This window comes from Anomaloglossus baeobatrachus, assembly GCF_048569485.1.
Source record: "Anomaloglossus baeobatrachus isolate aAnoBae1 chromosome 5 unlocalized genomic scaffold, aAnoBae1.hap1 SUPER_5_unloc_24, whole genome shotgun sequence".
NCBI lineage: Eukaryota > Metazoa > Chordata > Amphibia > Anura > Aromobatidae > Anomaloglossus > Anomaloglossus baeobatrachus.
Window position 1 is genome coordinate 476,923 of NW_027441800.1, and position 23,391 is coordinate 500,313.

The 23,391-nt window shown below is 45.5% G+C and overlaps 1 protein-coding gene across 1 annotated transcript; it reads right to left on the bottom strand.

The window, feature by feature from the left end:
* Positions 1-187: 187 nt before the first annotated feature.
* LOC142259065 (uncharacterized) lies at positions 188-23,391 on the bottom strand. Its single transcript, XM_075331589.1, has 3 exons — positions 23,385-23,391; positions 20,565-20,678; positions 188-4,976 (listed from the first exon to the last, which is right to left on the bottom strand). The coding sequence occupies exons 1-3, from the start codon at positions 23,389-23,391 to the stop codon at positions 3,472-3,474; spliced, it is 1,626 nt and encodes a 541-aa protein (XP_075187704.1). The 3' UTR covers positions 188-3,471.

Below are 23,391 nucleotides of genomic sequence, written 5' to 3' on the forward strand. Positions count from 1 at the left end.
GGGGGTTAAGTACAACAGGGGTGTTGCAGCGTCTCCCACTTGCTCAGGGTTATCCATAGCAAACACCGTATCCTGCCGACTACACCAAATACGACGGATGCCGGTCGCTATGACTATTAAGGCACGATGGCACTATAGAAAACCCAGGGACACAAAGATGGTGAATAACAGTTTTCTTTATAAGTCTAAAAAATATTTACAAAACCAGTTCTCTTACAACTTATGGGCCACAACAGCCCAGAATAAACAATAACAATTTATGCAACTTGGAGGACTTCAAGTGTCGGTCTGTAGAGATGAACTAGACTATATTTTTTTTTCCCCTTTGCTATACCGCTCCCTCCCCTATCAATTAATGGGGCTTACTCGAGTGCACTACTACAGATAACAGCACGTGATCCCTCCAAGGATATAATCTTACAACCACCTCCCCTTATGTTTACAATTCAATCAGGGTACCCGGCCAACTTCCCATATACAGTAAGAAACAAGTGAATTTATGTACATGTACCGCTATGCAATACTCTGTACCTCACTGCCCCCAGACAGTGTGATGAAGCAAAGGCAGAGTAGTCTGTTATTATCAGCACAACACAGCTTAACTTCTGATAAATTTCGGGTCAGAGCAAATGCCTCCAGATAAACAAGCAAGCAAAGCTCCTTGTCAGCAAACAGTCTTTCAAAGAATAGTCTTCCTTCAATGCGTCCTCTTCCTATCTCTCTGTCCCTAACTGACTATTAGTACACCGATTGGTCTCAGGTCAGTTGCTACTCACAAAAGTCTTCCACCCAAGATGGTGTCAGTCTCCCTCAGACTGCTTCTGATTCATTCTTAGATGACCTTATACAAGCATTTTCTGGAGAAAAGTTCGCTCAGATGAATTTTCCTCATCGGGGCAGTAGGAGCTCCAATGAAAAAAAACAGGCAATCCTATTTGTCCAGAACACAGGAGTTCAACAACCTTCTCCCTCTCTTGCAGCCTTCTTCCTGTCACTCTCTTCTTGCTCGTGCAGTCTCCAGATCTCAACTGAACTTTTAACTGTCTCTATCTGATTACGTTAGCAGGGAAACCTAATGTAACCCCTTACTGTCTAGCAGTGTGCCTGCCCTCTAGTGACAACTAGTGGCCATTTAAGTTATAGCATATATATACAATACTTCATTAACAAACATACAAGTTTATCTTATGTACTGTTACGTCACCGCCGGAGTCTGCTCCAGCGACTTCTGCTCCAATCGCAGGGCGACACCGTCTTCCTGCCGTGGATGGTGCTGGTGATGGGAGAGGAGTCGATGCCAGCGGCACCGGTGGGCACAGGCTCCGATCATCCACTGGGCTGGGTTATCTTGGGATCTGCAGTACCGCTGGCTGACTGTGGGTGGCGTGTGTCTTCCAGCTGAAGTTGCCAGCGTTCAGCTACAGCCAATGGGAAGACACCACACCCTTCTTATTCCCCCTCCTGTCACATGACCACTGCCAGAGATAGTTCTGATTTCCTGGCTCCTGGTCCGCCCTATTCTGTTTTGTGATTCCTGTGTGCTAACTTCTGCGTGTTTTCTGACTACCCTTCTGCCTGCTGTTTTTGTACCTCGCTGCCCGATCCGGATTTGACCTCTGCTCCGTTTTCTGATTACGTCCTTGTCTGCCGATTCTGTCCCTATTCTGCTATTCTCATCGGACTGCAGCCTTCCACAGGTAGTGATCTCCAGGGCCCTGTGTAATTCCAAATCCCTGTATCAGGGTTAAAGGGTTTCAGGGTTCTGGGGGTCCTGCTTGGTGAGTGGCTTCCCTCTAGTCTGTCCATTACATCCCCCCTGAGTCTGTTGATCCAGGCAGGCGTTACATGTACATTTTCACCCTGTTACAGGGACATATATACTAAGACAAAAGCGATATACAGTACAGACCAAAAGTTTTGACACACCTTCTCATCTCTAGAACAATTATTAAAAGGAGACTTTGTACAGCAGGCCTTCATGGTAAAATAGCTGCTAGGAAACCACTGCTAAGGACAGGCAACAAGCAGAAGAGACTTGTTTGGGCTAAAGAACACAAGGAATGGACATTAGACCAGTGGAAATCTGTGCTTTGGTCTGATGAGTCCAAATGTGATATCTTTATATCCAACCACCATGTCTTTGTAGAAAAGGTGAACGGATGGACTCTACATGCCTGGTTCCCACCGTGAAGCATGGAGAAGGAGGTGTAACAGTGTGGGAGTGATTTGCTGGTGAAACTGTTGGGGATTTATTCAAAATTGAAGGCATACTAAACCAGCATGGCTACCACAGCATCTTGCAGCGGCATGCTATTCCATCCAGTTTGCGTTTAGTTGGACCATCATTTATTTTTCAACAGGACAATGACCCCAAAACACACCTCCAGGCTTTGTAAGGGCCATTTGACTAAGAAGGAGAGTGCTGGGATGCTACGCCAGATGACTTGGCCTCCACAGTCACCGGACCTAAACCCAATCAAGATGGTTTGGGGTGAGCTGGACCGCAGAGTGAAGGCAAAAGGGCCAACAAGTGCTAAGCATTTCTGGGAACTCCTTCAAGACTGTTGAAAAACCATTTCCCGTGACTACCTCTTGAAGCTCATCAAGAGAATGCCAAGAGTGTGCAAAGCAGTAATCAAAGCAAAAGGTGGCTAGTTTGAAGAACCTAGAATATAAGACATATTTTCAGTTGTTTCACACTTTAAGTATTTCATTCCACATCTTTTCATTCATAGTTTTGATGTCTTCAATGTGAATCTAAAATTTTTAGAGTCATGAAAATAAAGAAAACTCTTTGAATGAGGTGAGTCCAAACGTTTGGTCTGTACTGTATACCAGGATGGGGATCATATATACCAGGATGGGATAAAGATGGGCAACATATATACCAGGATGAAAGACCTATATACGAGTATGGGAGACACATATACCTGGAAGGGGCCCAGTATGTGGGACATTAGTACAGAATTGGGGGATTTTATCCCCGTAACAGTGTCAGCAGCATATCCTACCCATAACAGTGCTTCATGACCCCATTTTTTTGTTAATTTTTTCCCTATATTCCTTCTTCAAAACCTAGGTGTATCTTATGGTTCAAAAAAATACAATAATTTCTAAAAAAAAAAAAAAAAAAAGAAAATGGTTCTTTTCCTCAGAAATTCTTACTCATAACACTGTAGCCAATTTTAGGATAAAGCCCTTTGAATTATGGTACATCATGATGGCTTCTCCCGTGTGACTCATCTGACAACAGGACCTGATTAATGATAAAAACATTTGGCAAGTTCTGAAAGCAAAAATGGCTGCTCTGCTCTGTTGGTTTTCTGATGTGGGCAAGACTTGATTTACCAGTTAAACATTTCAATTATTCACAACATGAAAAAGGTTCCTTCCCTGTGCGGCTTCTTCACATGTTTAACAAGATGTGATCTCTGAGAATTACATTTGCCACATTCAGAACATAAAAATGGTTTATTTTGTGTGATTTTTTTTATGGTAAACAAGACGTGATTTCCTAGTAAAACATTTACCACATTCTGGGCATGAAAACAGCATCTCCCCTGTGTGAGATCTTTGATGCTGAACAAGGTTTGATTTCTGAATAAAACATTTCCCACATTCTGAACATGAAAATGGCTTCTCCCCGGTGTGAAATCTTTGATGCCGAACAAGGTTTGATTTCTGAATAAAACATTTCCCACATTCTGAACATGAAAATGGCTTCTCCCCGGTGTGAAATCTTTGATGCCGAACAAGGTTTGATTTCCGAATAAAACATTTACCACAGTCTGAACATGAAAATGGCTTCTCCCCGGTGTGACATCTTTGATGCACAACAAGATCTGATTTCTGAAAAAAAGATTTACCACATTCTGAACATGAAAATGGCTTCTCCCCGGTGTGACATCTTTGATGCCGAACAAGGTCCAATTTGCGAATAAACCATTTCCCACATTCTGAACATGAAAATGGCTTCTCCCCGGTGTGAAATCTTTGATGCCGAACAAGGTTTGCTTTCCGAATAAAACATTTACCACAGTCTGAACATGAAAATGGCTTCTCCCCGGTGTGACATCTTTGATGCACAACAAGATCTGATTTCTTAATAAAACATTTATGACATTCTGAACATGAAAATGGCTTCTCCCCTGTGTGACATCTTTGATGCACAACAAGGTCTGATTTCCAAATAAAACATTTCCCACATTCTGAACATGAAAATGGCTTATCCCTAGTGTGAAATCTTTGATGCTGAACAAGAGTTGATTTCCGAATAAAACATTTCCCACAGTCTGAACATGAAAATGGCTTCTCCCCTGTGTGACATCTTTGATGCACAACAAGATCTGATTTCTGAATAAAACATTTCTCACATTCTGAACATGAAAATGGCTTCTCCACTGTATGAAATCTTTGATGCCTAACAAAAGCTGATTTCTGAATAAAACATTTCCCACATTCTGAACATGAAAATGGCTTCTCCCCTGTGTGACATCTTTGATGCCTAACAAGATCTGATTTCTGAATAAAACATTTCCCACATTCTGAACATGAAAATGGCTTCTCCCCTGTGTGATATTTTTGATGGTTAGCAAGGGTTATTTTCTGAGTAAAACATTTTCCACATTCTGGGCATGAAAATGGCTTCTTCCCTGTGTGAGTTTTTTGATGGATATTAAGACTTGATTTTCTGGTAAAACATTTCCCACATTTTGAACATGAAAATGGTTTCACCCTTGTAGGAGCTGTTTCATGTTCCACATCCCTTCTGTAACTTTTGTTTTGCTTACAGTTCTGTGATAAATTGGAATTTTGGACTTGTTTGAAAAGATCTGATGATGAAGCTTTCCGAGGAAGGACTGCAGGTATATTTGGGACAGCAGCATGCTCTTCATATGTATGATGTGTGATACTTTTTTCATCTGTTTTAAATTCTGAAGATAATAGATTTCCATCTGAACTCTCAATACAGTCACCTGCTAAAAACAAAGACAATGTTATTATTTTTTAATGATATTATCTTGAAAGTACACTTTTTTTTAACCATAGCATTAGAAATGAAATTAGAAAAAAATGTATTCTTAATCTGTTGTCCAATTTCGACATCTAAAGGCTGCTTTACACGCAGCGACATCGCTAGCAATGTCGCTAGCGATCGCACCCGCCCCCGTTGTGCATGCGTCACGGGCAAATCGCTGCCCGTGGCGGACAATATCGGTAGTTCGCGTCACACGCACATACCTTACTAACGACGTCGCTGTGGCCGGCGAACAACCTCTTTTCTAAGGGGGAGGTTCGTGCGGCATTACAGCGACGTCACACAGCGGGCCACCAATAGAAGCGGAGGGGCGGAGAGCAGCCGCATAAACGTCACTCCCACCTCGTTGCCGGAGGACACAGGAACACTGTTCGTCGTTCCCGGGGTGTCACATGTAGTGATGTGTGCTGCCTCAGGAACGACAAACTACCCGCGTCCCAAAAATGCAACGATATTTGGGAAAGAAACGACGTGTCAACAATCAACAATATTTAAGAACAAGGAGAACAAAACAGAGTGTATTGCAAAATTAACAATTTATTGAAACAGGACTGGCACAGGAGAGGATAAGCGGCAACATCAAAGACATGTGTGTGACAAAAATGTATGAATGATGTTACAACATACAATGTAATATCAAGGGGCCACCATAAAATAATAATAGATGTAAAGCAGACATGAGTAACTGTTGAAATGGCAACATAAATTATGTATATGTGACAAATACACACATACAATTATAGCCAGATGCAATAAAAAACGGAGGAAAAATTGTCATAAGCACAGGTTACGTGCCCCCCATTTAATCATGCATCGGAAATAACCGAGGCCATTAACAAGATACCCATGATAAGTTACCATATAGCATCTGCAAAGGATGAAACGCATGTGCTCATGGATGAATCATAAATAGATGATGTAATAGTACAATTGCATATAAATAAGACCGAAGTATAGGTTATAAATGCAATGAAACAACACAGCGTCAGCATCACATATATTCCATGATAGCACAGGCAAAATGCCCAGCCCAGTACTTTCTTGGACCTTGGTAGCCCCCTTAGGGGCTGTTTTCCCTGCGGCCACTGTCTGGCCTGCAGCAATGTCCTTCGCAGTTCATCCTTCACCTCTGCTGATGGGGCCCGTACCTATGATATTCAACATTATGTATCATGCGGCACCAGCAATGTGGTTTATTATGCCACCTGTGGGTGCCGCATGATATATATTGGCCTCACCAGCAGAGAGTTACGCAAACGCGTGAGGGAACATGTGAGGGACATTGCTGCGGCCCGGACGGTGGTTGATATCTCCAGCCTCAAGACCCTCCCACGTCACTTTCATGCCTTCCATGCTTGTGATCCTAAATCCCTGCTTGTTAGGGGTATAGATGTTATTCATGGGGGTGCACGTGGAGGGAATGTACGAAAAATTCTAGCACAACGTGAAACCCGCTGGATTTACACCTTGGGAACAATGTCCCCTAGGGGGTTAAACGAACACCTTAGCTTTGCACCATTTTTGTGATAATGCATTGTCTCTGTTTTTCCTGTCTCCCTGGTTTTAAGTGCCTCGTTTTTAATTATTCACATTTTTGTTTTTATTTTAGTTATAAATTTCTCCTGGCACTTCCTTAGGAGCGCTGATTACCTCTGCATGGCATTCTCTCATATTCTCTATATCTGGGATCACGGATTTGGACTCATACTCAAGACTACAGGATCGTTTACATTGCATTCTCCTTCCATGTGATCCATGTTACTCTTTTTTCTCATGCCCCCTCCCTGGTCCCTCCCCTCTGCGTCTGACAGCCGCATTTCCGGGTTACAGCCGGTCTCCTCGGCATCTTTAATCGCCTCTGCGCATGCGCTGGTTATGAGTGACGCGTCCTCATCTCCGCGCATGCGCAAACCATCTTGATGGGCGTTGATTGCCGATGATTCCGGGCCCGGGACTTCCTATGATGCGGTCTGCGCTGACGCTGTGGGGGGAGTGACCAGGGAGGTATGGCGCCATGCTTAAAAGCATGTTTCATTCACAGCGTGGTTATCCCCCTGATGAAATGATCACACTCACAGGATCGTGAAACGTATACGTCGGGGTCTCCAGGGGGCCCTCTTTGCTGCCACTCACTGGCTGTGTGTGTCTTATGGGTATGCTTTCATTCTGGGTCTGCGCCCATTGTTTTTTCATTATATGCCTGATTTAGGCTCAATGTGTTTGCCACCTGTTTTTTCTATGCAAATGTAATTTTCATGCCTATAATAGCATTTTGCCTGTGCTATCATGGAATATATGTGATGCTGACGCTGTGTTGTTTCATTGCATTTATAACCTATACTTCGGTCTTATTTATATGCAATTGTACTATTACATCATCTATTTATGATTCATCCATGAGCACATGCGTTTCATCCTTTGCAGATGCTATATGGTAACTTATCATAGGTATCTTGTTAATGGCCTCGGTTATTTCCGATGCATGATTAAATGGGGGGCACGTAACCTGTGCTTATGACAATTTTTCCTCCGTTTTTTATTGCATCTGGCTATAATTGTATGTGTGTATTTGTCACATATACATAATTTATGTTGCCATTTCAACAGTTACTCATGTCTGCTTTACATCTATTATTATTTTATGGTGGCCCATTGATATTACATTGTATGTTGTAACATCATTCATACATTTTTGTCACACACATGTCTTTGATGTTGCCGCTTATCCTCTCCTGTGCCAGTCCTGTTTCAATAAATTGTTAATTTTGCAATACACTCTGTTTTGTTCTCCTTGTTCTTATATGTCTAGAGTGTGCCATGTAGGAAGGTGTATCATGCTGTCCCCTTCCTATCTATATTGTGTGGCCTTTTGCCTTCCAATCAACAATATTTGCGGAACTTGGGAACGTTAGCGGTTGCTCATAAGTGTCACATGCAACAACGTCGCTAACGACGCCGGATGTGCGTTACGAATTCCGTGACCCCAGCGATTTCGCGTTAGCGATGTTGTTGCGTGTAACGGGGCCTTAAGAGTAGTGATGGGCAATCCACCCGATGGTCGGGATCGGTGATACTCGTCGGATCATTTTGTAGATCAGGATCGAGATAACACGATTTTGCGTCCAATCACCGATTGGACTTTACAGTTATGGGATGGGCGTGGGGGGCTGTAAAATAAAGAATAGTTAATAATAAACATTGTCATTATACTTACAGGTCCTGCGACGCGTCCTGCACTCTGTCTCCTGCTGCTTCTGCTTCCAAGTACAATCATCGCGGTGTCCTCCCGGTAACCAAAAGGACCTTCCGTGACATCATAGCCATGTGATCAGTCACGTGAAAATGTTGTATTATCTCATTGGCTACACACTGGGTCACATGATTATGACCAATAGAAGCGGAGGGGCGGAGAGCAGCCGCATAAACGTCACTCCCACCTCGTTGCCGGAGGACACAGGAACACTGTTCGTCGTTCCCGGGGTGTCACATGTAGCGAAGTGTGCTGCCTCAGGAACGACAAACTACCCGCGTCCCAAAAATGCAACGATATTTGGGAAAGAAACGACGTGTCAACAATCAACAATATTTGCGGAACTTGGGAACGTTAGCGGTCGCTCATAAGTGTCACATGCAACAACGTCGCTAACGACGCCGGATGTGCGTCACGAATTCCGTGACCCCAGCGATTTCGCGTTAGCGATGTTGTTGCGTGTAACGGGGCCTTAAGAGTAGTGATGGGCAATCCACCCGATGGTCGGGATCGGTGATACTCGTCGGATCATTTTGTAGATCAGGATCGAGATAACACGATTTTGCATCCAATCACCGATTGGACTTTACAGTTATGGGATGGGGCGTGGGGGGCTGTAAAATAAAGAATAGTTAATAATAAACATTGTCATTATACTTACAGGTCCTGCGACGCGTCCTGCACTCTGTCTCCTGCTGCTTCTGCTTCCAAGTACAATCATCGCGGTGTCCTCCCGGTAACCAAAAGGACCTTCCGTGACATCATAGCCATGTGATCAGTCACGTGAAAATGTTGTATTATCTCATTGGCTACACACTGGGTCACATGATTATGACATCGTGCAAAGATCCTGCAGTGTCAGCATGCTCGCCGGTACACGGTGCTTTCCCTAGCATCTCAGTACTCTGTAAACTTGGCGACCACCGTGTACCGGAGAGATGCTCGGGCACATACTCCACTCCCCCTCCCTGCATCTTGGTGCTCTTTACACAGTCAGCCCACATGCAGGGAATGGCTGCCACAGCCGATGATGAATAGCGGCGCTGGGAATCAGGTGATCAGAGATCACCGTTACTATAGTATAGTAACCCGTTCGTTAGGTTACTATGGCAATGGTGGTAGTGGTGACATCACCGCTTACCAACCTGCAGCCTCTGATCACTCATTGAGTGATTAGACAGTGCGAGAACAGCAGCAGCAGCGTTCTTCCTCCCCCCGTGCATTCTGATATAGCAGAGCTAGATCAGTGACAGAAGACCAGGATCGTGGAGGGGTGAGAGGGAGTAATAAAGATGGAGTCCCTAAGTGTGTGTGTATTTATTTCTAATAAAGTATTTTTTCTCTGTGTGGGGTCTTTTTTTTTTTTTTTAAACCCTTTATTGGAGATTCTTAATGGCCGGGTTAAACTTGCCTAACATTAAGAATATTGGGCTTAACACCAGCTGGTAAAACAAAGCCGGTATTAATCCCTTATTACCCAGCCTGTAACCTGCCACCAGGTCAACTGGAAGAGTTGATACAGCGCCAGAAGATGGCGCCTCTATGAAAGCGCTATTTTCTGAGGTGGCTGCGGACTGCAATTTGCAGCAGGGGGGCAGAAAGCTTGGGCCACCCTGCGCTGCAGATTCGAATCCCCAGCTGCCTAGTTGTACCTGGCTGGATACAAAAATTGGGCAAAGCACACGTCATTTTTTTTTTTTTAATTATTTCATGAAATTCATGAAATAATTAAAAAAAATGACTTTCCTATATTTTTGGTTCCCAGCCAGGTACAAATAGGCAGCTGGGGGTTGGGGGCAGCCTGTACCAGTCTGCTGTACCTGCCTAGCATACAAACATATGGCGAAACCCACGTCATTTTTTTTTTCTGGCAAAAAACTTTTTTTTTTTTGTAAAAATAAAAGGGCTTCCTAGTATTTTGATTGCCAGCCAAGGTAAAGCCAGGCAGATGGGGGTGGCAGCCCGTATCCATCTGCTTTATGTGCGCTGAGAATCCAAAATACCGCGGAGCGCTACGTCATTTTTTAAATTATTTATTTTTATACAACTATATATTGTATATGTGGCCATTTTTCACACTGTCCTTTTTTGTCTCATATTTACACATCATCCAGATACGCACCTGTTCACATTGTAAAGATGCTGCCAGTACGGTTTGAAGTCAGGTTAGTACCAGCGTGGGAAACCTGGGAAACCAGCAAGGGATCCCCTGTTTCATTCTGTTTTTTCTATTGTATAATGCATATAACAGGGAGTGATGCTCTCTGTTTGCTGGATTTGCACTCTAGCTCCTGGCTGCTTCATTAGCCTTTTTTTGTGTTCACCAGCTGATCTTGTAGGTTTTTAAAACCCAGAAAAGATGCAGTGTAGTGTAGGACCCAGCAAAGGAGGGTGCCGTGAAGGGGCGCTGGGCTGGTAATACAATGGCCATTATAATATTCCAAATACCTCCATTTATGTTATAAGGTAGAATTTATTTTGGTTTTTCACAGTGTGCGGCTGGTCCTTTTTTGTCTCATATATATATATATATATATATATATATATATATATATATATATATATATATATATATATATAATTATATATGTACACACATACATACATACATACAGTGCCTACAAGTAGTATTCAACCCCCTGCAGATTTATCAGGTTTACACATTCGGAATTAACTTGGCATTGTGACATTTGGACTGTAGATCAGCCTGGAAGTGTGAAATGCACTGCAGCAAAAAAGAATGTTATTTCTTTTTTTATTTTTTTTTTTAAATTGTGAAAAGTTATTTCAGAGGGTCATTTATTATTCAACCCCTCAAACCACAAGAATTCTGTTTGGTTCCCCTAAAGTATTAAGAAGTATTTCAGGCACAAAGAACAATGAGCTTCACATGTTTGGATTAATTATCTCTTTTTCCAGCCTTTTCTGACTAATTAAGACCCTCCCCAAACTTGTGAACAGCACTCATACTTGGTCAACATGGGAAAGACAAAGGAGCATTCCAAGGCCATCAGAGACAAGATCATGGAGGGTCACAAGGCTGGCAAGGGGTACAAAACTCTTTCCAAGGAGTTGGGCCTACCTGTCTCCACTGTTGGGAGCATCATCCGGAAGTGGAAGGCTTATGGAACTACTGTTAGCCTTCCACGGCCTGGACAGCCTTTGAAAGTTTCCACCCGTGCCGAGGCCAAGCTTGTCCGAAGAGTCAAGGCTAACCCAAGGACAACAAGGAAGGAGCCCCGGGAAGATCTCATGGTAGTGGGGACATTGGTTTCAGTCAATACCATAAGTAACGTACTCCACCGCAATGGTCTCCGTTCCAGACGAGCCCGTAAGGTATCTTTACTTTCAAAGCGTCATGTCAAGGCTCGTCTACAGTTTGCTCATGATCACTTGGAGGACTCTGAGACAGACTGGTTCAAGGTTCTCTGGTCTGATGAGACCAAGATCGAGATCTTTGGTGCCAACCACACACGTGACGTTTGGAGACTGGATGGCACTGCATACGACCCCAAGAATACCATCCCTACAGTCAAGCATGGTGGTGGCAGCATCATGCTGTGGGGCTGTTTCTCAGCCAAGGGGCCTGGCCATCTGGTCCGCATCCATGGGAAGATGGATAGCACGGCCTACCTGGAGATTTTGGCCAAGAACCTCCGCTCCTCCATCAAGGATCTTAAGATGGGTCGTCATTTCATCTTCCAACAAGACAACGACCCAAAGCACACAGCCAAGAAAACCAAGGCCTGGTTCAAGAGGGAAAAAATCAAGGTGTTGCAGTGGCCTAGTCAGTCTCCTGACCTTAACCCAATTGAAAACTTGTGGAAGGAGCTCAAGATTAAAGTCCACATGAGACACCCAAAGAACCTAGATAACTTGGAGAAGATCTGCATGGAGGAGTGGGCCAAGATAACTCCAGAGACCTGTGCCGGCCTGATCAGGTCTTATAAAAGACGATTATTAGCTGTAATTGCAAACAAGGGTTATTCCACAAAATATTAAACCTAGGGGTTGAATAATAATTGACCCACACTTTTATGTTGAAAATTTATTAAAATTTAACTGAGCAACATAACTTGTTGGTTTGTAAGATTTATGCATCTGTTAATAAATCCTGCTCTTGTTTGAAGTTTGCAGGCTCTAACTTATTTGCATCTTATCAAACCTGCTAAATCTGCAGGGGGTTGAATACTACTTGTAGGCACTGTACATATACAGCTCTTCCAAAAATTAAAAGACCACTGCAACATTTTCAGCTTTTCTTATTTTTTTCTTTATATTTTTGAGTAAAATGTAAATTGTTCTTTTATTCTATAAACTACCGAATTTTCAACCCAAAAATGTTGTATTTATTTTACAACAGTTTCCATTTTACTCAAAAATATACTGTATTTTTCAGATTATAAAACGCACTTTTCCTCCCAAAAATTTGGGAACAAAATGAGGGGTGCATCTTAAAATCCGAATATAACTACCTGGGGGGCCTGTCTGTGCAGGGATCGGGTGTGTTCAGGCGGCCGGGTGCCTGTGGCCACGTGCGGGCGGCAGCCGGGTGCCTGTGTGCGGGCGGCAGCTGGGTGCCGCTCTGTGCGGGCGGCTGTGCGGCAGGTTTCCCAGTGTGTGCGCTTTCCCAGTTTCAAATGATGGCGACAGGAGTCAGCGCGTGCGCAGATGGAGCTCTTGGATGAAGACTCCATCTGCGCACGCGCCACTCCTGGATTCAACGCGTGCGCAGATTAAGCCCTTGAATGAAAGCTCCATCTGCACATGCGCCGCTCCAATCGCCATTATTTGAACCGGAACCGCAGAGACACTGGGACACTCAATGCACCGACCTGCTGCACCACTCACCCGGCGCTGCTGCTGCTGCCACTGACCCGCTGCGCTTGCTGCCACAGATGCCACTGCGCCTGCCATCACTGACCCGCCACGCCTGCCACCACTGACCTGCCACACCTGCCGCAACTGACCCGCCACACCTGCCGCCGCCGCGCCTGCAGCCACTGGCCCACCGCGCCTGCCAGCACAACCTCTGCCTCCTGTGAGCCCGCTCCACCATTGCTGCTGCCCCCCTCCGGTAAGACAACACCGGAGTATAAGACGCACTCCATTTTTATTTTTTTTACCTTTTTTATATCTAAATTTGGGGTGCGTCTTATAAAGCAAAAAATACGGTACCTATAAAGAGAAAAATGAGAAAAATTGAAAATTTTGCAGTTGCCTCTTAACTTTTGCCAGGGCTGTGAGTATATATTTTTAAATAATTTTGTTTTATAAATAAAATGTACACAATATATAGTTGTATAAAAAGAAATTATTTAAAAAAAAGCCGTAGCGCTCCGCGGTATTTTTAATACTCAGCACAGACGAAGCGGACGGCTACGGGCTGCCACCTCCACCCCACCTGCCTGGCTTTACCTGACTGGCAATCAAAATACAGGGATGCCCATTAATTATTTTTTTTAATTAATTAAAAAAAATAATTAGAAAAAAAATTTGTGGGCTCCCGCTGTATTTTGATTGCCAGTCAAGTACAGCCAGTCAGCTGGGGGCTGGGATTCTCGGCAGCCCGCAGCCGCCCCTGTAAGTGGCGCATTGTTCCTTAGCGCCTTTTACAGGCGCTTTACCCGGCTCATCCAGTGGCCCTGGTGGTTGTGGCACGCTGGGTAATAAAGGGGTTAATACCAGCTTTGTATTCTCAGATGGTACTAAGTCCGAAATTCATGGTGTCACGCCAAATTAGACATGGCCACCATGAATTTCTATTAAAACAGTAAAAAAAAACACAGAAAAAAGCTTTTTTATTAGAAATATAACAAAAAAAACATTTAGAGAATCCATCTTTATAATAAAAAAATCCTTAATCCGACGTGATCCACAGATAGAGCATTGTGAGCTTCATCACTCTGTACAGACACAGTCTATACTCAGTGAGAAGTAGAGATCATTGTCAGCTCTGCTACATCGTTCTGTACAGAGCAAGAAGCAGGCTGACAGTGAGGGGATGATTGCACTTGCGTCTTGCATGGGCAACACCCCACACGGACTGATCTCAGGACAGGAAGCGCTTCAACTGCATGGAAACAGAAGCAGCCGACCCGATGCTGTCTGGAGATTGATGCGATGCGACACTCGCACAGTGACAGTCACAGTTCAATAGAGTCTATGAGCCATTATTGAAATAGTCCAGCCAGCATATACAGAAGGGGAGCGATAGATACTTTCTCCTCTACAGCATGTGATCAAAGACATTAGCAAGCAACCCAGCAGAAAATAACTCGTTAGCCTGCCCAAGCCTGTGGTTCGAAGTCTGCGTCTCCCTGCGCTGCTCACAGGCATCAGAGCAGTTAACATGCAAGAGTACCAGAATCTATCATTTCCAGAGATCCTGACGCCGCCATGACAGTTGGCAAAACATGCAAAAATCTCCATGTAACATTGATCCACAACATACACTGTGTTCCAAATTATTATGCAAAAAATATTTTTTCATATTTTCCTAAATTAACTTTATGAATTGCAGTCATTATTATTTTCCAGTCATCTACTATTCGAGTATAATTGAAATGTTTTTGATCAAACTGCCTATGATAACAGTATATTTTTAAAAATAATAAACACTTAAAATGCACTCAAAATGCACGTTCCAAATTATTATGCACAGCAGTTTTCAACCTTTTTATTTTAAATTTGAAAAAGAAAATGGTCAATTGTGAAATTATAAGCATTATCAGCTTATTACAAAATGAAATCAAACAGTTTTCAAGTCAAAACTTAATTCTAGGTTACATTTGCACATAGGACCACTTGTTCGAAAGAAGCTTCTGAACTCTCTTGTCCATTGAATTTGTCAGTTTTTGGATGGTTTGTGCTTCAATTGTTTTGCATGTGGACAGAATACCCTCCCAGAGCTTTTGCTTAGATGTGAACTGCCTCCCACCATCATAGACACTCCTTTTGATGATGCTCCAGAGGTTCTCAATGGGGTTGAGGTCAGGGGAAGATGGTGGCCACACCATAAGTTTGTCCTCTTTTATTCCCATAGCAGCCCGAGATGCAGATGTGTTATTTGCAGCATGAGACGGTGCATTATCATGCATGAAAATGATCTTGCTGCGGAATGCACGGTTCTTCCTCCTGAACCATGGCAGGAAGTGCTGTTTTAGAAACTCCACATAGATTATGGAGTTCAGCTTTACCCCTTCAGGGATCCTAAAGGAGCCGACAATCTCTCTCCCCATGATTCCAGCCCAAAACATTACTCCACCTCCTCCTTGTTGGTGCCTTAGCCGTGTTTTCATGGGGTGTCCATCAACCAGCTATCCTCCACTCCATCCATCTGGACCATCGAGTGTTGCACAACACTCATCGGTGAACAAAACAGTTTGGAAGTTAGTCTTCATGTATCGTTTGGCCCACTGGAGCCGTTTCTGCTTGTGTGCAATGGATAGAGGTGGTCGACAGGATGGCTTACGCACTGCTGCAAACCTCTGAAGGACCCTGCATCTTGTTGTTCGGGGGACGTTGGAGGCACCAGCAGCATCAAAAACTTGTCTGCTGCTATGACAAGGCATTTTAGCTGCTGCTCTTTTAACCTGACGCAATTGCCTGTTGGAAAGAGTCCTCGATTTTATCTTATCAGCACGCACACGTGTGTGCTGTGAATCAGCTACATACTTCTTGATTGTGCGATGATCACGATGAAGTGTCTTGGCAATGTTGATTGTAGTCATGCCTTGACCTAAATACTCCACAATTTGTTGCTTCTCAGCAGCCAACACATTCTTTTTCTTTCCCATTTTGGCAAAAAACATAGGCTGCTTAATAATGTGGAACAGCCTTCTTAAGTAGTCTTGCCTTTATTTGGACACACCTGCCAAACTAATTTTCACAGGTATCTGCAATTGCTTTCAGTGATATAAAAAGCCCTAATACACATCACCATCAATGAGTTTAAATGACAAGCAAAAATTTTTAACCTTATCACTCCAAAACTCTTTTTGCATAATAATTTGGAACACAGTGTAGACAGTTTCAAAGAATTTTTTTTTCAAGACGAACATAAAATAGTTACAGACAGATGCCGGATATTTAACAGAATTGTCCGGGACTATAACGTTGATGGCCTAACCTTAAGCTTTGTAACCAAAGCAGGTAGCAGGGTTTTGCAGTCTGTGCAGATAAACATTAGGGCTCCAGTTCATCAAGACCGGCGATTGACACTAACAAATAACATCAGGGACTGGAGTGAGATTTCTGGCATAGGGAATGCCGCAGTTTGTTATGAATTAGAGAAGCGGTGGCATCACACCCTTCTTCTGGCCAAGCTCTGCCCATTTTGGCAAAGCTGGTTAAAATTGGTGTGAACACACACACACACACACACCAGCCTTTGGTCACATGACGTGATGTCAAAAAGGTCCTTAAGCAGTCCTATAATTGGCATATAAACACCGGGCCCCTATGAGAATGGGGGCCCTGTGAAATTGTCCAGTTTGCTCTCCCTTTCCTCTAATGCCAGTTCTGCATGCCACCCTGTGTCCTGTTCAGTTTAGACTCCTGCAAGTAAAAGACCTTTGGTTACATCATGTCACATGACTTTGAAGTCATCAAAGGTCCTTAAACAATCAACCTTAGAATACAACTGATGGGCTCCATAAGAGTGGGGTTCCTGAGAAATTGCGCAGTTTGACTCCTCCCAACTCCTGACTGTAACTAGCGCTTATTTTTGGAGTAGTGCTTATGTACCACCCCGCTCTCAGCAGCCGATGCTGCTCGGTTCAGGACCTTCTGTGGGTGGTTCTTGGGTCTCCGGACCCGGGGGTCTCGCGGTCACTTCAATTGAAAAGGGGGTTATGGTGTATGGGATTTTGGAAAGTTTGTACATGATGCCACCCACGGTATATGGTAAATTGGGTACTACCGCTGCCGTTGAGGGGACTCCCGGGGGCGTTGGGCTGGCAGCTGGATGTTGTTAACCCTCCGTGGGTAGGGATGGATGCCTCGGGGCCCAGTGGGAGTTGTGGTGGTGGCAGGGAATGCAGGGAGCAGAAAACTCACAGTTCAGTTGTCCTGGTGTTGGATGAGGCTGCATTCATGTGTAGGGTCAGGAAGCACAGAGTCCAGTACTTAACCAGAAATTGCCGGTGTACGTAGGCCTTTGGTACGGGGGTGTTCGGATCCCACACCCGGTACAAGAAGCAGGGCCCTCTCTCTCTCCTGCACTCCAGCTATGAGTTACCTTCTCTGTTTCAGACGGGGGAAGTTCTTTCTTTGCACAAATCCGGGGTCCCGGGCACACTACCGGCGGGCCACTACCCTGCCCCAGTCCACTACGGGTGGCCCTGAACCTACTCTCCACTTCAGCTCCAAGACTCTGCTTTTTCTTTGCTCCACTTCCCCAGCAGCACAAGAGCTGCAGCCCCTGTCTGCTCTCCTTCCACCGACTGACTCAACTCCTCCCCTCCTGCTCTTTTTGTTACACTGGGGGGGGAGATGCGGCTGCTTCACTGTACCAGTGTGGGATCAGGTGGTACCAAAGAGGTTGAACTCTTTCTGTGACTACCTGGTTTTGCCAGGGCGTCACACTTATATTTCAAGCATTCTCCAAAAATCCCATAAAATTATTTTCGGTGTAGGTCGTATTTTCAGCGAAACAGGGTATTCATGAACCCTCTGCAGGTATTTAACCCCTTCACGACCCATGACGGATATATCTGTCGCGGGCGGGGAGGAGGGTGTCAGCACTGCGCTCACCCCTCTGCTCGGGTCCGGCTGCGGCTGCTCAGTGGTGGCTCGAGCTGTGGGCCGGATCCCGGGGGTTCTCAAGCGGCGCTCCTCGCCCGTGAGTGAAAGGGGATTTGGGTGTTGGGATATTGTCCGTGACGTCACCCACGGTTGTGGTGATTTCACCACCGCTGCTCTATATGGGGGTCCCAGGAGTGATGGTATGTAGCAGCGAGTTGTTGTGTTGCCCCTCCGTGGGTAGGGGTTGGTGATCCCGGGGCCCGGTGATGAGATGTGGGATGCAGGGCCTGGTGGGCACGGGGACGCGGGGGCAGCGCTGTGCCTTGCGGCACTGTGGTACTCACTCAGCCTGAGACGTTGACACAGTTTTACGGTAAACCACACGGCTGGAAAGACGGTTCCCATGGACGGCTGCACTTGCGGTCCCCAGAAGGTGACGGTGATGTCCCTTTTCCTGCACCTAATGTCTTGGATGGTTTCGATGGGTCCCCACCGGTAAACCGCTCCCCGGCTTCAAGCTGGACCGGAGGAGCTCTACTCTTTGCCCGCACGCGCTGGCCCTTAGAAACTGGTGCCCTGGCGGTGGCGGTGTCTCTACTGTAATGGTTGAGCTGTTGCCTTCAATCGGGACTTGGTTGTTGGGGGATCTCCGTCCCCTTCACTGACGGATTCGGCAAATTTGGCGACTCCTAGCCTTGCCGGGGTCCGAGAGGCCCCTGCCCTGGTGCTGACTGTCCTTTGCACGCTGCTCCAGACCGCCGGGTCACCACTCGTCCGCGGTCCTTCCAGGAACTCCCGAACAGTCACCCCTCCAGACAGTCACCGTCGTCTGCTGACCTTGCTGACCCTGTCCTGCACACAGCTGGACTCACTTCAGGCTTTCTTTCTGTCACCTTTCACCTTCCTTCAGCTTCTCTTACTCCTCCTTTACCACTTCACTTTCCTGTTTACTCAAGCTCTCCCTGAGCTAAACTGCCTGGTTTTTCCCGCCTCCAGAGCTGTTTACTCCTCGGTGGGCGGAGCCAACCGCCTGGCCCACCCCCTGGTGTGAACATCAGTCTCTGGACGAAGGCAACAAGGATTTTGGTTAGCTGTGATGTTCCTAACTGGGGTATAGGGTGTGGTGGTGCAATGACCTGTGACCCCTGGCTTGCCCAGGGCGTCACATATCCGTCATGGATCGTGTGAGGTTAATCCCCGCCCCCTGCCGTGGGCAGGTCGCGGCGATCCGCGCATATATCAGCTGTTTTCAACAGCTGACATGTGTGCCTGCATGTTACGAGTGGAATTGCAATCCACCCACGACATTTAACCCCTTACATCTCGCTGCCAAAGTCTGGCAGCGAGATGTATATGCGCGCAGCCATTACTTTCTCCTACCGCCGCCCCCACCGGAAGTCACGTGCGTGATCACGTGACTTTCAGTGGTTGCCATGGTAGCACAGGGTCATGTGATGATGCCTGTAGCTAACATGAGTCACTTCCTCTCAGTGCCGGCATAGTGCCAGCACGGAGAGTTAAGGCCCCGTCACACACAGAGATAAATCTTTGGCAGATCTGTGGTTGCAATGAAATCATGAACATATTGTTCCATTTGTACACAGCCACAAACCTGGCACTGATTGTCCACAATTTAACTGCAACCACAGATCTCAAAGATTTATCTCTGTGTGTGACAGGGCCTTAAATCAGCGTATCTGCAGTTCTCAGCTCTGCATCTGAGATCTACAGATAGGGCAGAGCGATCGAATTGTTAATCCATATAGCCCCCTAGGACTAGTAAAATAAAAAAAATAAAGTAAAAAAAGTTTAAAAAAAAAAATAAAAAAACCTAAAAGTTCAAATCACCCTCCTTTCACCTTATTGAAAATTAAAGGGTTAAAAAAATAAAAAATATACTCATATTTGGTATCGCCGTGTTCAGAAATGCCCAATCTATCAAAATATAAAATCAATTAATCTGATTGGTAAATGGCTTAGCGGCAAAAAAATTCCAAACGCCAAAATTACGTTTTTTTTGTTGCCTCAAGTTTTGCGCAAAATGCAATAACAGGCGATCAAAACGTAGCATTTGCGCAAAAATGGTACAGTTAAAAACGTCAACTCGAGACGCAAAAAAAAGGCTGTCACTGAGCCATAGATCCCGAAAAATGAGAACACTACGGGTTTCAGAAAATGGCGCAAAACGTACGCCACTTTTATTCGACAAGCTTGTGAATTTTCTTTAACCCCTTAGATACAAGTAAACCTATAAGTGTTTGGTGTCTACAAACTCGCACCGACCTCAGGCATCACAACAACACATCAGTCTCGGAAGAAGGGGAGTACAAAAAAAACAAACGGAAAAACGGAAAGAGCCCGGGGGCTGAAGGGGTTAAGTTGCCATCATAACAATATAGAGAAGACACTAGAAGCAAACAGCAGAAGAAGCAGAAGCAAAGAAAATACAGCTGAAAAACCCAGAGCAGAAATCCTAAAAATGTAACACACAAAACTAGTGCAGAAAGTACATGAGTAGATATCTCTTACTGGATAGAGCTGGAGGAAACACATCCTGAGGAACATCGGGATCTTCTTGTTTACAGTCCTGTGGGAGAAGAGGACGGGGACATCTCTCTGGTGTTGTCCTCTTACTGGATAGAGCTGGAGGAGACACATACAGGGACTGAATTCATTCCTTACATACAGATAATTATAGGCCGTGTGTATTTAGTCCTGTCTATTACCTGGTGATGTGAGGGGCTGGGGATCCTCCATCATGACGTCCTTGTACAGATCTTTGTGTCCTTCTAAATACTCCCACTCCTCCATGGAGAAATAGACGGTGACGTCCTGACACCTTATAGGAACCTGACACATACAATGATACCGTCACCCCCGATCCCTTCATAGCGTTACTGTCTAATGTCCCAGCATTCCCAGCAGTGTCACCTCTCCAGTCAGCAGCTCAATCATCTTGTAGGTGAGTTCTAGGATCTTCTGGTCATTGATGTCCTCATGTATCGGGGGGTGAGGTGGAGGCCCCGTGATTGGGCTCAGGGGTCTTCCCCATCCCTCAGACACAGGGGCCTGACAGCGCTCACTAGAGGTCTTCTTCACTACTGTGTAATCCTGGTTATGGAGAGACACAGTAATAAATCTCACTCCAGACATTTCCAGAGTCCTCACCTCTCCAGTTCTGTCCATCTGTTATTCCCATAGATAAGAATGATGTAATGTGACGTCATCAGAATCTCTCACCTCTCCAGTAAGCCGGAAGAGGATCTCTAGGGTGAGGTGTAATATCCTCTCCGCCATCTTGTCCCTGTCCATATCCATCCTTGATGGAACAATCAGGAGAATTCTCTTATATAGAAGATCTCCACTGAGAGGATCCGATATTGTAAGGACCTGAATGGGGAGAAGATGACAATGTAACATCATAAAGAATCCGGTGTAATAATACAATTACTGGAGATAACCGTTCACTAGATAGGGATGATTGCCTCACCGCCATGAGGAGTCCAAATTAACTCTGCAGCCTCAATGGATCTTTTGGGGGTTTCATCTGAATCATGTTATTTTAAGAATTACATGTAAACCTGTCATGCTAATAGGTTGAAGAGAAGGGACGTAGCCTCACTGTGCCCTGAACCATGCTTATCCAGAGGGGCATGATTAAGTGCCTACCCAGTCATCACCAGAGCCTCCGAGGTTGGACTTTGCTGACAGTAGGTACCAGTTACCAATACAGGGCAGTCTCTGGTTGTTGTGTTTCACCAAGAGGCTGAGCGGTGTATCATGAGAAAGATGGGGTGGGAACCACTGCCTCTAGGGAAGAACAGGAAGGATAAACCATGTCACTTACTCTGAGCAACCCTGAGCTCCCCGATGCTCCAAGACAGGTTCTTTCACCTCGTGCGGCAATCACGTGTCTATCCCTGTCTTACACTAATCACAATCGTGTCTAGTGAGCAGGACATGAGGAACACTAGTCCTGCTTTATGATAATGACACAAAAGGAAAACGACAAAGGAAAAAGAAACTGCATTCCCAAACAACAAGTGGTAAAAAAGGGGGATTGAAAGAAATGAATAAAAAGCGAGCTGATCAATGGGAAGACACCAAAGAAAACTTCCAAGCAGCAATCTCCAGGATCAAATTCAAAGCAATTTCTCTTTCCATGGCTCACACCTCCATGCCAGGACCATGAAAAAGCAAGTTATCACTGGCAACTACTGAGGTAAAGTGGTGAGAACTTATACCAGGGGAAGTGCAGAAAGCAGAACAGCTGAGACAACTCAGGATGGTAAGCCAAGAAAGACGCAAGGGTCTGCTTAACCCTAGCAGCGCCAGCACAAGGATAGTCTGCACAGGTACGTGGAAGGCAAAGCAGATCCAACTAGTGCTGGCTTGCGCTGTGACCTTCTGACCCATGGAATAGGGGCGACCTCTCTCTGTGTGATAACCTGGTGTCAAAACCCTGATGTAAGTGTTCAGTGTAGAGAACGGGATAAATGTGATCCAAAAGTCACAGACAGATGGAGAAGTCACATCTATGATCAGCTCTAATCCTGCTGTGGTGCCCCTAAGGCTTCAGGCGCCACAGGGTACTGCACCTCAGTTAGGGTGTAGTACTTATCCCGGGTCCAAGGAGGGTCGGTACCGGTTCCACCAACACACATACACACAGTTACAGTGGTTCCCCCCCCCAATGTGGACCGGGCCAGGGTCGAGTCACAGTAGGGGGTCACTACAGCGGTTGGGTTTACAGGACGCCACCGTACCAGGGGCTACCTGATCCACTGGAGCTGCGACCCAGGGTCAGGGAGAAGCAACTATCACGGGGAGTCAGGAGCACACAGTGGGAAGAGCAAGTTGACATAGTGAGAGTAGTGAACCAGCCCGTGGCAGCGGCTGGGGGTAACAGCATGGAACACACAACACAACTACAAAGGAGAGAACACCTCTAGACACGGAGCAGAGCGGACGTGCTGCGAGGCAGCTCTGTGGGACAAGACATTTGAACACGGTCTCCGGGGAGAACCAGGCGGTTGCTTCCACAGGACTGGTGCTGTCGGGGTACAGAACCCTAGGGCAGATATACTTCACGTTGTCTACCAACTCTGCAAGGGTCACAGGAACGGCTAGAAGAGTCACCGGACCTGTCCCACCGAGTCTGCAGCCAAATTGCATATAGGATCCGGGGCTGAGGTCATGGACCGGCCCCACATCGGAACTGCGCTATCAGCATACAGAACGGGACACTTTAAAGACATCGGGATCCCCTAGTGCTTCACGCCACGGGGACCCAACACTTACTGCATCAAAGGAGGAAAGGCTCATAGACTGACACACACCGGATCTGACCTTCCAT

Coding starts and splice junctions, on each gene's coding strand:
- LOC142259065 (XM_075331589.1), bottom strand. Junction 4,977..20,564: donor GTTTCCTCCAGCTCTATCCA/GTAAGAGATATC, acceptor TGTTTTTAGCAG/GTGACTGTATTGAGAGTTCA.